Below are 15239 nucleotides of genomic sequence, written 5' to 3' on the forward strand. Positions count from 1 at the left end.
TTTCTGAGGATTATTCTCTGTATCCTGAAAAGAAGTGAAACCTAATGTCCTGGGAAAGTGTGGTGTGGGGGAAGGAGGTCCCTGCCAGGTGGAGGTGGCTGCAGCCAGGCCCTGAGGGGGTTGGAGCAATCTGTCAAAGGCAGCTTCCCTTCCTATACCCTGCCGAGGAAAAAAGATCTTCTGAGCAGAGTCACATTCCACCAGCATTTGGCTGCCACCAGTTTTCATTTCACTATTTTTTTCCACCCGTTTTAAAAGTGGAATATCCCACCCAAGAGAAATTTATCCTGTCTGAAATGCAAACCTGGAAATGGGAAGGGGAGCCCTGCCATGGGGGGAGCATGACTCTGCAGCAAAGCACCAAGGGTTTGTGTGATGGCTGCTTTTCCCTGAAGGCACCCTCTGAGCTTGGGAAGGAGGAAAGAATGGGACAGGAAAACAGGAGCACAACAATATATAATATCTTCAGGTTCCCCAGCAACACTTAGAATATATATTGAGTCCCTCCTGACCTAGCAAGGATCAGTGCCATCAGCAGGAATGTTGTGTGAGGGAGACAGGCTCACACCAGCAGGCTCTGTAGCATCATTTGCACAGCTCAAGGTCTATATGCCTTCCCTTCACAGCCCACAGATTTGCATAAATAAAATAAGGGAGAGATATGTATTCTTGAGTCTCAGAAGTGGGGATTTGTTGTGAGGGAGTCACAAGAGCACGAATGCTAACTGGTGATAACATAAGCACATGACTTGGACATAAAAGGTTACCTTAAGGCAGCATCCATCAACTTCATGTACGTAATTCCTGACAGGCACTCACTCTTGCCTGTAGTTAAAAAACACAATTTGTGAAGTCCAAAGATTTCCCAGATGATTTGTGCCATGTTTTCACTGTTCCTTACTATCAGAAAGCCTTTAGCAAATGTCTTACCCGTTTTCTTCCTTGCTACAGTTTAAGCTCATTGCTGGTCATATCCACCAAGGAAATCTGGACAGGGCAGTTCTCTCCTATTCTTTTTTTATCAACCTCTTTCTGTTTTTGAAGAGAGTTATCATGTTTATCTTCAGTCTCTTCTTCCTCAGACTAAATGCCACTTTATTGAATCTTGCATCATAAATCATGTTTCTACAAAGGCTGACATATTTTTTGCTTCCTTTTTTTTCTATTTTTCCTTCATCTCTCTTTCCTTGTCTTCTGTCTAACTGGTACTTTACCTATACATGCTTCTTTGCCACAATCTGATTCTGTCCTTAATTATTCTCTCCAGCTATGTCATGACTTTGTAACAGGGCTAGTTCTGAAATTCGTGTTTCTTCTTATTCTGCTTTGCCTTCCTGCTTTTGCAAAGAATGATCTTAAAGTATTGAAACATTCTTTGCCTGCCTGGTTAAAGGAGAAGTGTGAACTGAGAGCAACTTTACCAGTGACGAGCTCCTAAGCTGGAGCTCCAGTTTAGCAGCAGGTTGTCCAGCCCCAGGCAAGGCAGCTGACTGTTCTTGCTATGAGTTTCTTGAGGGCTTGAATGATTTTTAAAAATATGATAGTTTATTGCAAGAAATATATATAAAAATTCACAAGCATCAGTCTTAAAACTTGAGCTAGGTTTTAAGGGGTCAAGGTCTCTTAAACAGCTCCCATTTTTCTGGTTACAGGCAGTCTTTAGCTTTACTTTAAAGAACCACTCCATGGAAATGGAAAGTTTATGTCTAATCAGCACTCACAGGGTTCACAGCTGTCATAAGGCTGAGGGACATAAAGATGGAGCAGATTAAGTGCTGTTACTTGTCTCACAACCATGAACCAGTATTGCTGGTCTTAACATTGATTGCTCGAAGCTGAGGGCTGCCATAGGCTGCTGGGATTCCTGTTTGTAATGTCCTCATGCCAAAACCAGATCACGGGGACATTGCCTATTATTGGTCCTACGCATTTGTAGTGTCTCCTGAGCCCATGTTATTTTCTCCAGCCACAGCTCTGTACATTTGAAAAGCAAAGTTAAGGTTTTTAAGTTAATCTTGAGATCTTTATTTACATAACTGATTGCAAGATAATGAATTTGTACAAAAAAATTTTCCTTCTGTTCATTAAAAAAATACTGTGGAAGAAAACTAGGTCTGGATATTGTTCTGTGCAAAGGACAGATTGTTGACATTCCTGGGCAATTCTGCTCTCTGGCAAAGGAGTGCTTCTTATCAAGTGCTCTGATGTACAAGTGCCTGAGGGCTTGTTCACATGGGAAAATCCAGTAGCATTATTCATACCTCTTCACTGCAGAATATAAGTACCCACATGGGAGCTCAGCAAGGGTATAATTATTTTGCTCTAGAAAAGTCCAAAGTACCTTTATATAATTTTTCCCCAAAAGAGTTAGCAATGGCATAGGTAATGCAATGTCCCGGAGAAAATGCATTTGGGGACATCAAAAAGGACAGCTTTTTACAAAAGCAACTCTTTCCTTGTGTGACAGCACATTTCCCTGTTTGAGATCCCCTTTTATCTTATTTTTTTTTCACACAGAATGCTCTTTCTCTACTGTAAAAATTCCCCTAATTTGACAGAGAAACTAAAACAAACACCATACATATACTTATTTGCCCATTTTAATTATTGATAGAGTTTTGCTGCACTTGCACTTTTCTTCTATAAATGCATCCTCTGAGCTCCACACTCAGACAGATGTTATCTGAGCAGTGACTACAGCTCAGAAGGATGTGCTGAATGCTGATGGAGAGGGGTAGTGCTGGCTCAGGAAAATAAGCAAGAACGGAATCCAAGTAATGTAAAGCAATTTAACACTTGATAGGATATTATCAGGACCTGCTGCACCTGCAGCCGTGAACTTCATTTGCATAGCAGAAAAGCAATCTCTGTGCTGTAAAAGTACAGGGTTAGGAAGGGTGGCAGAGAGACTGGGATGTGGCCTTTGCAGTTCTGCCTTTTGTGTCTACTCCACCCTTTGCAGCTCTTGCTGAGTGACCCGAAGCAGGTGGTACAACTCAGAGAGTGATTTCAGAGTCCTCTGGTGCCCGGTGGCACCCGTGTGCCCCGGCTGAGCACACTCCTGCACGGCTTTCTGCAGCTGCAGCTGCAGGGGCAGGGAAACCAGTGGTCCTCTGAGATTTGGGGAAAACCAGCGACGAAATATTTTGTCACAAATTACCTGGGGAAAGGAAAAAGAGCAGATTGTTGTGTTTCAGTAGCTATGACTAATGCCCTGCTGCTTCCCTGGGACTGAAGCAAAATGTCGTCTGAGTCCAAAATGCCTTTAGCCATTCAAAGGAGGAGGTACAGAAAAGGAGCATACACTCTAGCTAAGGGACAGCCCTTTTCTCAGGCTGCTCCTGCACTTCCCACATCTTATGAGTGACTGGGAGAGCTGAGGTTGTCCAGGGAAGAGGATGGTGAGGGAGGACCTTATTGCCCTCTATAAAGTGCCAGGTGAGGAACAGCAGCTGCTCCCAAGTGACAAGCAGTACAAGGGGAAATGATCTCAAGTTGTTCCAGGGGAGGTTCAGATAGGGTATTAGGAAAAATTTCTTTACCAAAATGGTTTTCAAGCACTGGAACCAGCTGCCCAGGGAATTAGATGAGTCACTATGCCTGCAATATTTAAAAGATGTATAGATGTGGCACTAGAGGTGTGATCTGGTGGTAGACTTGGCAGTGCTGGGTTAATGGCTTGATTTGATGATCTTAAAGGTCTTTTCCAACCAAAACAATTCTATGATTCTGCATAACAAGTGGTGAGGGTAAGGGGGTGGGAGAAGCAGGCAAAAGGCCAACAAGCTACACCCCCACAGCCTCTCTGTTGCCACTGCCTCCCACCAGCACAAGCTGGGTGAGCTGTAAGACACCTCATCCCAAATCCAAGAACCCCATGGACACCCCTTTCCACTACACCCATACACCACATCTGTAGAGTGGGGAATCACAACCGCTGCTTACATTTGGACAGCCTCAGCTTTCACAGAATCATAGAATCACTAAGATTGGAAAAGACCTCTGAGATCATTGAATCCAAGTGTCAATGTAGCACTTCCAAGTCTATCTCTAAACCATGTCCCCAAGTGCCACATCTACAAGTTTTTTTAACACTTATAGGGATAGTGATTCCACCACTTTCCTGGGTAGCCTGTTCTAATGCTTGGCTACCCTTTCAGGAATTTTTCTTCATATTCAACGTAAACCCTTCCTGGTGAAACTTGGTGTCATTTTGTGTTGTCCTGAAACTTGTTACTTGGGAGTCCAACACCCACCTCACCACAACCTCCTTTCAGGTAGTTATAGAGAGCAGTAAGATGTCCCTGAGCCTCCTTTTTTCCATCCTAAACATTTCCAGCTCCCTCAGCCACTCTTACAAGACTTGTGCTCCAGACCCTTCATCAGCTCTGTTGCCCTTCTCTGGACATTCTCCAGCATCTCAATGTCTTTGTTGAAGTGAGGGGCCCAGAAATGAACACAGGATTTGAAGTGCAACTCAAGGATATGACTTTACCATCAGTGGAGACAGAAGTGCTAATCCCCTGCCCCTGCTTGTTCTGCTCGCCTGTCTGTGGCACTGGGCTAACACCTAGAGAAAAACAGGGCAAATAAACACTATATATAGTGAATGTAAAGATCTGCTTGTGTGCCCCAAGCTGAAATTTCTGAACAGGACTGACATTTACATGGACAAGTTTAAAAACATGACTGTCTTCATCTCTCAGTCTCCTCATACATACCTTGCACTTCATAGTCAGTGTGATTTTAAAAGGAATGGATGCATGAAACAGCTGTGTCTACTCACTTGCAAGTTGTTATTGGCTCTCTGTGCTCCACATTTTCTGATTTTCAGATTGCATTTTGAAAAGCAATCAAAGAAATTACAATCTTCATCTCCTGTGCACTTCTGTTCCAGGATGTCCCTCATTTTGGGTTCAAAAAAGGCCATATCCACATCAATGGCCACCACCTGTGAATCAAAACATCCCATCAGATCTGGCACAGCAGAGCCGCTGGGACAGGGCTGAGCAGTCATTCTTTGCTGCTTGCTTTTGGAAATGCTGTGCTGAGAGCATCTGCTGGTGGGGAACTGGGAGCACAGGGGCTTTATTTACTTAACTGAGTCACACTAACCTTATAAACAACACTTTTTAAACAAAAGCAGCTAATGCTTGTGATATCAAGAATGGAAAAATGATTTGTGAACAATATGCATCCCTGGGGTCAATTGGATTGATTTGCCTCAAAGTGGAACGATCCAGTCTGAAGTCTGATTTACTTGCTGGTGCAGCATATGCAGATGACACCTCAGCCTCCCAATTACATGATGGTGCATAATTACCCATGGGCCAGACAGTATCACTTAGAACTCAGCATTCAGTTCCACCCAGACTTTGCCACTGTGGAGAGCAGCAGTGGGATGTGTGAGGACAGCTGTACCTGGTACAGCTCCTGCAAACCTCTCCTTGCATTCTGTGGGTTTGAGCCTGCTCAGCTGTAGAAGGAGATCCCTGACTTTTCTGAAAGCTGGATCTGGCTTTATCCAGTCTTCTTTGCTATGGTTTGACACATTTATTGTGCACAGTCCTTGCCCTTATGGTGCAGAAACATGTCCTGTAACAAAGTCCAGACAGAAGTTGGTCACAGCAGAAAAAACCTGAGTCAAAGGGGTCAGTCACTTTCCTTCCCCTGGCATGAGGCTCTCAGAGCAGTGTGTATGCAGCACAAAGTTTTTGCAGAAACTGCCCATGCTGGGGCTGAGACCTCTCTGGAAGCGAAGGGCTGTGGTCTCAGTTTCTGCCAGTGCTGTGCCACCCATGAATGCTTCACTTAAAGAAATCGCAGCAATGAAGAGGGAAAGAAAGGAATCCAGTACGGGGCTGGCAGCTCCCTGATGTGAGCCAAGCTGTGGGTGACCACAGGGAAGGAAGACTGTCTCCAACACCATGGATGTGCAGCCAGTGAATGTTCACAGCTGCCTTTCATACTTGACACTCAGGATCAGGGATGTTCTCTTGCAGCATCTGACACACATTTTCATGTCTGGGACCTGGGCAAAGCAGAGTTACTTTGGGCTCAAATTATAGTTTTATTTTTCAGATTCAACCTCCCAAGTAACAGGAGAAGATGAACTGTGTGACTGGAACAGCAGCTGGATCAATCCCAGGAACTAAAGATGTCTGGTTTGGTAGAAGGCCAAATAAACCTTCCACAGGCAAAATAAAGAACATGTTCTAGTCTTCATTTTGTTCTTTTTCCATAGGGAAAGATCTCACAGAGATGAGGCATATCTTAAAAACATAAGCATTTTTAAGCATTTTGGAGAGCTCTATTACAATGATGTAGCCTAAAGAATTTTACATGTTTGGACAGGCAAAGCTTTTTTTTGCTTGTTTGTTTTTGTTTGTTTTGGGTTTGGGTTTTTTTTTTTTGTTCTTTACTTCCTTAAGCTTTCTGTGTTTTTGCTGATCAGTTTTTTGGAGAAGAGAGAGTGAGACTAGTGCAGGGTTTCCCCAGTTCCAGCGTCACTGTTTCACCTCCCAGGTAGGGAGCATGTTTGCCAGCATGTTTAACAATCTGATCCATTACTCCACTAGGAAAATCAGCCCTAGTTCCCAAATACGTGGCTGCCGAAGGGTTCAGTGGCTTCACTGAAGTTCATCTTTTACAAAAATGTGTGGATATCCAGCTGTGAAGACACATCTGGGTGACACTCTGCCTATCAACATCTGCGTTTCGGTGGGCTTTGCTATGATTATAGTTGATGAAAAAATACCTAAGGAAATACAGGAAGAACCCAGCTTGGCTCATGACCTGATTTAAAATCATGTTTAATGTGCTGTAATCTTTACAGTTTTCTCTGAATTACTGGCAAACGAGGAAGCTCTCACAGAGCACTGTGCATTCACCCAAACCTCCTTCTAGCTCTGTACCTTATGTGACTCCATGGCAGCTTAAAATTCTCCTGGATGATCTACTAGACAGCTCTTCTCTGTGCTGCAGGAGAGCACATGAAGGCTGGAGACTTATCCCCATGACATGAAAATAATCCTCAAAGTAAAACTATTGCATTCCAGGCACATTTCTTTGGGCATTAGAAGTCTCATTACTCAAATGAGGAATAGTGGTACAAACATGTACCACATGCTTTTTATTATCCTATACCAGAAACCAGCAAGTGATAAAATTGCTTAATACAAAGGACTTAATACAAGGACTAAAAAGAGGCTGCACTGCTGTGTTCCCATTCTGGAACTGGTGACTGGAAGATCCTGGCAAAGCAAGCCTCACTAAAAAGGACTCATAAGCGAAGACACATCCGGTATTCATCCCCTTTCCCTAAATGGAATCTATTTTCCTGTAAGTAGGTTGTGAAACAGATGCTCTGGCGTGTGCTCAGCCACAGGCAGCCACAGCCCTGAGTAACTGAGGAAGATGGGCAAAGCCTGCCTTGAGGAATTCCTGCTTTGCCTAAATAGTGGTACAGCTTGCTTTAGTTTCTTGCTGTAGCTCCTCACCCGTTCCCTGTTCAGCTGCTGTATTGCACCTGAATAAACAATGGGAGCAGAGGAGAGGGGAGGGGAGGGGAGGGTGAAGGGGAAACACTCTAATTGCTCTTAATGGCTGTATGTTTAGGTAGTGTTTGTCTAGTACTCTGAAGATACAAGTGTTACATTAACACTCAGTGAGTACTAAAAACAGTTTTGAAGTCCCTGAAAATGTTTTATACTCAGAGAGAAGAAACTCCCCTGATGACACTAGAAATTGAGAGCCTAGTTCAAACACTTACTCACTGCACAGTACCCCCAATCTGTAGACAAAATTCCGACCAAAACCAGAGGAATTTCTGTCCACAGAAGGAATGTGAGCTGCACTAGTGCTTAGAAAATATACATAGCTATAAGGTCCGAGTTTCAGCTGCACAATGAAAAGTCAAAGAATGACAATAGCAGAGAGTTCCATGTTGCTGTCCCTGCATAGTTTCCAGACCAGATAAACTGACCACTGAAGCACAAATATGCATGTTTGGATGTGGGGAGTTCCCCTTGTGTCAGACCATGAATTCAGCCTTAGCTTTCAAATTCATACTTTTTTTTCATTTCAGCATCACTACCAGAAATATGACTCAAATTACAGCTTCATTTAGAGCTTCTGAAATCCCCTTGCCTCCAGGAGGTGTCCCCCACCACATTCGAGGGACCTTGCACCAGTGCCTTTAAAGAAGTGAAACTAAACAGAAGCGAGCAAGAAGTTTTCAAAATAAGCAGTGGGATTTAGTGTTCCAAAAATGTGGCTGTACACATTACAAAGAGGAGAAGCAAGAGAGAATCTCCTCTGATGCTTGTAAATTCATTGGCTTTGCAAAAACTTAGCCAAAAACTGTACAAGGAAGGAAGTGTCATTTTTACACAGTCACCTCCGGACTAGAATTTGACCTCAAATTCCTGGAACACCACCCCAGAGGCCTAACTTACCGTGAGATCATGCCTGATAGCGAAGTTTTCTGGTTTGATGTCACACAGGTGAAGTCGGTGAGAGAAATCATTATCAAAATGCTGCACCATGTCCAGAAAGCTGAGTGCAATGTCAATGATGGCTCTCACCCTGCTTCTGTGTCCAGTAAGGGAGGGGCCGATCACGTTTTCCAAGGGAAAGAGAGTTTTGTGCCAGGCATGTCCAGCTGTGAGATACTCCACAGCATAAAAGTGTCCACAAGAGCCAATAATTCGTAGCACATGTTTGCTGAAGTCCTGCAGCAAACTGAAGTAGATATATTCTTCCTGCTGGAGCAAGGACCACATGCTGGCCACCTGTGCTTTCCAACGTGGTCCCTTCTTCCTTGTCCACAGGGGCCCCATGGTATTGTTAGACAGTTCTAGCCCCAGGGCATTTTTGACCTCCAAAGCTACCATAAGCAGAAGCTCTGTTTCAGGGATATCCTGTGTTTCCACCTCCTCTAGCATACTGAGGTGCTGGTAGCTGGAAAAGATTTCTTTTTTGGATTTCAGTATGATGGGCTGGCCTCTCCAATCAGCCTGAATGACCTTCTTACCTCTGTCATAGTAAAGGCAGTGTTTGTACACCAGCTTCTGTGCCACACACAGGTCTTCACAGAGGTCCCCAGTCAGGGCTCCGCTGCTGTAGTCGAGGCACTGGAGTGAAAGAGCAGAATATTCATAGCAGAACCACACCCCCATGGACCATGTAGAACACAGACAAATAATGAGCAACAGCCCTAAGCTCGAGAGGTTTGCAGCAGTCACAGAACTGCAAACACATACCTATAACCATTGGGTCATTCAGTGGTTTTTCAGAAGTCTCGAGAGATCTATTACTAGGGGAGTTTTGATTCAAAACAAGGATTATAGGGATGGTAAAGGCCAGGCTTTTCAGGGGCAAGGAAAGGGACTGGATGACCTGTTAATCTGAAATTTGTTACACTTATGGGTTCAGTGAGACAAACTTTAAACACTCGGGGCTATGCTGTGTAGGATTATGGGTTGTAACTAAGGCACAGAGTAATGCAGGATTTATCTGGAAGGTTCAGGTGGCATAACTTAGACATCACCACTGAAACTACAGGAAAATCCAAGTGTAGATGGATTTCTGGGATATTCCACAGCTCTGCATGTTTCAGCCTTGCACTCAACATACCCTGAAGGAAGTGATAACCTCTTCCTGTATCAACAGGAAAAACAGAGGTTACATACAATGAGTTTTGGACCAAGAACTTTCAGCATTTTTGACTATATAAATGCTGTGGAAAACAATGAATCTCCAGGTTTATATGTAATTGTCAGAAGTGACATTTTAATATTAATAGCTTCAATACTTAATCTTTTTTAACTGGAAAGAAATCAATCCTTGGAAACAAGGAACTGCTGCTTGATAGTTTAGTGGTCAATGCAAATTAGTGCAAGAACTGCAAGGATTCCCTCACCAGTCCTTCTCTCAAGCCAGAATAATTTCCATAATATCATTTCCAAAAATGGAGGCAGTTGATGTATTCCTGTGGTCATTCAGAAGTGCAGCTGTAGGGACTGCTTTGGGTTGCTCAGAAGAGGGGTTGATCAAAGGTCTCTGGTCTCTGGGAATAGCGGAGGTGATGTAGAAAGCCAAACATCTGTGAGGCAGCTTGACAGTGTCATCCACCTCCATTGCTTTCTGGCATTTGAACCTTCATTTAAACAAACTGGCAGGTCTCCCCTGCACGTGCAGGACTCACAGTGGCCACCTGAGCCCCACCTCATTTGTGACTGGCTGTTACACCAGGAACGTGACCATAGCATTCAAGTAATGTATTTTCTTGGGACTGTCTCTGAGGTGTGTACACCAGAGGAATATGTTCTGATGCCAAGCAACATTTAGAGTCCAGCCATAAACAACACACTGAGGAATGGGCGGAGGATTAAGTCCAAAATCCAAGAATGGTGATCAGTTGACAGAAACAGCTCACTGAGGGCAGTTCAGAGAGACATAAAATTTATTTATATTCCGATGTTCTCACAGCCCAAGTAAGAACATTCAATGCCAGTAAGGAGAGTAGGGTAGGCAAGTTCTTGCATTAGTGTCTGGACACTGAGTCCATGCATGTGTGTAGCACACACACACACATATCTGCATCCTTATCCACACCAGGATGGATAAGGAGACTCACTCAGCTGTCTGCAGACTTCAGAGCATGCAGATAAATGTTCCGGCTTTTGAAAACCTACTCCTACTAATGTAATACCATTTTACTCTACCTTTTTAAGTAGGAAATGTAATTTTCTCTGCAAAAGTAGGTTAGCGGTTCTTACCATCTGAAACCCTAAGCAACTTTAGAAAGAAAATTACAAACAGGAATGAATTTTGGGGTTTTTTTTTTGGATTGTAAGTATAAGCACATTTAAAACTCGATTGACAGACCACAATCTAATTCTCTTCTGTTGCAGTAAGAGAAGATAGGACTTATTCACATAATTGGGTTCACATGGGTGAATGCTTGCCCCTGTGGACAATTTTACTGTGGTTCACTCTTAGAGGGTCCACAAGCATGGAATTCTGGCATCTAAAAGAACACATGACCATGAATTGTAGTGAAACATGTCAAGGTGCAGCTTATTTTTTTTGTATTGACATCACATCATTCTTAATGGCCTTAGTGAGAAAAAGTAGTTGTGGAAAAAGCAGACTCGGATGTCACAGGCAGAGGAGGAGACAGGTCCTTTTGTGAACCTGGTTGGTGTTTAGGACTTTTCTGCTTTTTTTCAGCTGAAGCTATAAATATTTGATTATTAACCTAGTATCTGACAAACAGTGTCTGAATCATATTTTTCATGCAATGAACCTGTGCAGTGTTTTGCAAACTGGGATCTGTTGAAGAGGACTTGACCAAAGAGCTCATGGTCTCACAGTGATGAAACACAGATCAGCCTTCCAGAAGTGCATTCTCAGCTGGTCACAAAGGCAAGCAAGGCTTTCAAAAAGGCTTCCTCAAGGAAGCAATCAAGAATGAACCATTTCCTATCAGACTTTTAGGCACAGTCTGCATTGGTAGTTCATCTCGAAGCAATTACTTGACCCTTACATCCATTCCAAAGACACAGTTTTACAGGACAGTCTTCCATCATATTGGCATGGCCTGTACTACTGTGCTCCCTAATGCACTAGCTTGCATTTTACAGTATTAAAACACAAATTTAGTGGACCGAAAACATTTAACCAGGTAATACAGATTACCCCGCCATGGCAAGATGGACCACTTATTATTTACCAACACAGGAAGCTTTCCACTAACTTCAGACTTCACTATACAAGATTGTCCATCGTCCTGCTGATAAAAGGAAGAATCATATCCCCAAAGAAATATTTCAGAAATGGTCGTCCAAACTGCCATCCCTGTCTTAATGACTGAATTTTGAGATCTGTTGATGAGACAGTTTTAAATCGACCTAGTGACAGACCTTTGAAAGCCACAGGTTCTTCTTTAAGTGCCAGATTCTTAAAACTAAAATATGAAAGTGCTACTAAGCCAAAAGCCTTATAAAGGAGCAGCTGTACTACACAAAAATGCAAACACAAGCATGGTTCAGACTCACTCATATGTATCTTATTAAAATTGGCTACATAATTTTTAATGTCTTCAGTGCTCTTATTAAGATAAGTTAAAAAAGCTGGGTTTAAATTAATGTGAAAGCTTAAATTAATGTAAACCTTGATAAGGATTTATATAAATTTAAATAACTCACTGTACCAACATCAGTGACCTGAAACTGATGTTACTATTTCTATGTAAACGCAATACAGAGCCAGGTTTAGAAGGCATCAAAATTAATTGATTTCTCCAGAGGGAATAGAAATTGATTGCTATGATTTAGTGTGTTCAGTGTAAATGAAGATGAGACTGGCATTAGGAAAGACCAGGAGGGTTTTTTTGAGAATTAAAGTTGGTCCCTGCAAATTGCCCAGTGCTATTTCAGCCTTCTCAGTGCAGTACACATCTGCACAGGTGTAAGAAAAGGGAAATAAAACCTTCAGAAATGCCACTTGCAAGGGCATTTTCACCCACTTCCTTAAAATATCTCGTCTCCTACTGAGAGATGACTAGTATTAAATAGGTTTTCTTAGAAGCTGATTTTTTGCTTAGTAGAAGGTGTGAGACTCAAGCTGTCAGGTTATTTGTTTCATGGCTCAGTTGCACTTTCTGTAACTGTGAAACTCATGCTATGTTCAGATGTAGGATGACTTATTTTGGGGCAGATGAAAAGCTTGTTTTCTAATTATTCCACTAGAAGGGCAATCCCTTTCTAACGTCATCTGAGAAAGCTGTTTATTATTCACCAACTTGCAGACAAGCACAACAATCTAAGCTATTCCTCCTCTGGAAGGAGGGTCTGAACCTGAGCTGTCTCAGTGATAGAGACAACTTTCCAAGTTTGTGACTGAAATCTGATCCCTGGACTTTTGAAACCTTGCCTGACGCTTTCCAAACAGAACAGCAACAGGTCTCTGTCCATCTGTTTATTGGTGACTGCGATGGCAAGGACCTGGACCTCCCTGAGCTTGGCAGCTCCATGCACCTCCATATCTCAGTGTTCTTCCCAAGCACGTAAGGACGAGGCAGGAATCATTCCTTTAGCTGCAAGCCTGAGCTCAGCCCTACTTCAGTCTGGCTCCTGAGGTAAAGAAACTGGATCTCACTGCCATTAAAAACATGCTGTCAGGACCACTGCCTGCACTTGCTTTTCCTTAATTATACAGAATTAAGGAAAATCTATGATCAGTTTTTTTGCTTGCTTGCAGTTATAGATTATTTAATTCCCACTACAACTCCTCCTTTCCCACCTAACCACTGTCACTACAGATACCCTGACTAAGAAACCAAATTGAACTAAAAGCATTAACCCACTCTGCTCCTCTTCTCCAAGTGTTTCCTACACAATCCTAAATCTCTTCATTATTAATTTTAAGGGAAATTTTAATCAATATTTGCAAATCCTTTCCTGAATTTTAACCACATCTTACGCCAGCCCCCACCAGACCATAAAGGAGGCGATACAGGCTGCCTGGCACTTCTGAAAGACGACTTTTGAACACACATCTTTTTGGCTACAAACAAACAAAAACCCCCAACACCCCGAGGAAGGTTTTCCTCCGCTTCGGAGCGCTCGGCTTGGGCAGCGCACCCGCATCCCACTCCCGGGAGCTGGCCCGCCGCCTGCACCTGACCTCGCCCCGGGAAGGGAGGCAGGAAGGGAGGGAAGGAGAGAGGGAGGCAAGGAGAAAAGGAGGTAGGGAAGCAGCCGCCCGCCCGTGCGCACGGAGGGGCGCCGGCGATGCTGCACCTCCGGCGGCCGGAGCCGGACAGGGCGCCCCGGAGAGCAGCCCCGACGGACCGACAGCGTCTCGTCCTGCCGGGCAGCCCCCGGGAGATGCCCCGCGTCCCGCCGGGACACGTACCAGCCTGGCCAGGATCCGGTGGCTTTTCTCGTCCGTGCAGCGCTCGGAGAAGACGCTCCTGTGGAGGAGGAACAGCGCAGCGCTCACCACCACCCAGCAGGCAGCCCAAAGGAGGAGCAGCAGCAGGGCGCATCGCCGGCAGATTTTAAGCCGCAGCCGCTTTAAGCCCGGGATGCCCCTCATCGCCGCTCCGGGGCTGGGCTGGGGCGGCCGCTCCAGCAGCGGCGGCCCCGAGCGAGCGGCGGCGGGGCCGGGGGAGCCGCGCTGCGCCCCCCGCACTCCCGTCCCTCTCCCGCCGCCCCCAGCCGGGCTGCCCCGGCGGAGCCCAGAGCGCCCCTTTTGAATTTAAGCCACGTAGTTCCGCCGGCTTTTGTCTGCGCTCCCCTGTGCCAAGCGGCCCCTGCAGCCACTTGGCGGCTGCTGCCCGCGCCCCCCGCCTCTCCCCTCCGAGTTTCTCACCCGAGAATAAAAGGAGTTTGAAGGGTGATGGATGCTGCTGTGGGAACCCTTTGCCATCCAGGCGGCTGCTCTGTACTTTGAAAGAGGCAGCCTGGAGACGGACAGGTCCCTCTGGTGAAGGCTTCGTCTCCCGACAAATCGGGAAAGGAATAAAAAGTTGTCATTTATTCTAGAGTTAACTTTTCCAGAAGAGAGAGTAGCCACTCAGATGCCCTTTCAGTACTCAGTCTGCATCGCCCCCATGGTGGGTCGCCCCTTGGCTCCGCAGCAGCCCCCCCAGCCCCCAGTGGCGGGGTGCAGATTGTCCTGCGTCCCTCGGCGGCCGACGGACAACGCCGGCCGAGCGGCCGCGATGGATACGCTGCCAAAACAGGCAGGGTGTACTGGGTCCGAGATACTGGGTCGATAGATAGTCTTCCGGCCCTCTCGTTGTCTCCCTGGCACCTGTTCCTGTTATTGTGTGGTCAGCTCCACGGGACAGCCTCTGATATATTTGGCTTCGTTAATGTTTCTGAGGGGCCGAAGATTCAGGTGTTTGCTCCCGTGCAGCAAGGAAGATCTTGGCATCCTTTCCTCACTCCAGGTGCAGATGTTTACTGTCTCTGTTCAGAGAGCTTGGTTCAGTGATGTATGTTCTTAGCATCATGTCTAACTTAAATGAGAAATAATTCCTTGACAAGTCTTTGAAAAGAAAGCTGTCTCTATTGACATGATCAAATTTTATCTCCCAGCACAAGGGAAGAACACAGGTGCAGCAAACTTATTGGTACCCACGACTTTTTCATGATCAGTGCAGTTCTCCTCTACCTGGCAGAGCAGGACTTGAAATGGAGCTTCGAAGTAGATGGCAGACTGTG

At 44.9% G+C, this 15239-nt stretch overlaps 1 protein-coding gene across 4 annotated transcripts; it reads right to left on the minus strand.

Moving 5' to 3' along the window:
- Nucleotides 1–307: 307 nt before the first annotated feature.
- Nucleotides 308–14762, minus strand: DIPK1C (divergent protein kinase domain 1C). Of its 4 annotated transcripts, none has more exons than XM_088057163.1 (5): nt 14383–14762; nt 13924–13981; nt 8457–9134; nt 4787–4951; nt 308–3160 (listed from the first exon to the last, which is right to left on the minus strand). In XM_088057163.1, exons 1-5 carry the CDS (start codon nt 14544–14546, stop codon nt 2945–2947), a joined length of 1281 nt encoding a protein of 426 aa, XP_087913289.1. In that variant the 5' UTR covers nt 14547–14762; the 3' UTR covers nt 308–2944. The 4 variants fall into 4 exon arrangements, with proteins under 4 accessions (XP_087913289.1, XP_087913296.1, XP_087913287.1 ...); XM_088057170.1 differs by lacking the exon at nt 13924–13981 and adding an exon at nt 4496–4570 and having other exon boundaries at nt 14383–14560; XM_088057161.1 differs by lacking the exon at nt 14383–14762 and adding an exon at nt 4496–4570 and having other exon boundaries at nt 13924–14182.
- Nucleotides 14763–15239: the final 477 nt, after the last annotated feature.

Source organism: Pseudopodoces humilis, chromosome 1, assembly GCF_049639895.1.
Source record: "Pseudopodoces humilis isolate 2021_Gansu_Grassland_sample_001 chromosome 1, ASM4963989v1, whole genome shotgun sequence".
Classification (NCBI taxonomy): domain Eukaryota; kingdom Metazoa; phylum Chordata; class Aves; order Passeriformes; family Paridae; genus Pseudopodoces; species Pseudopodoces humilis.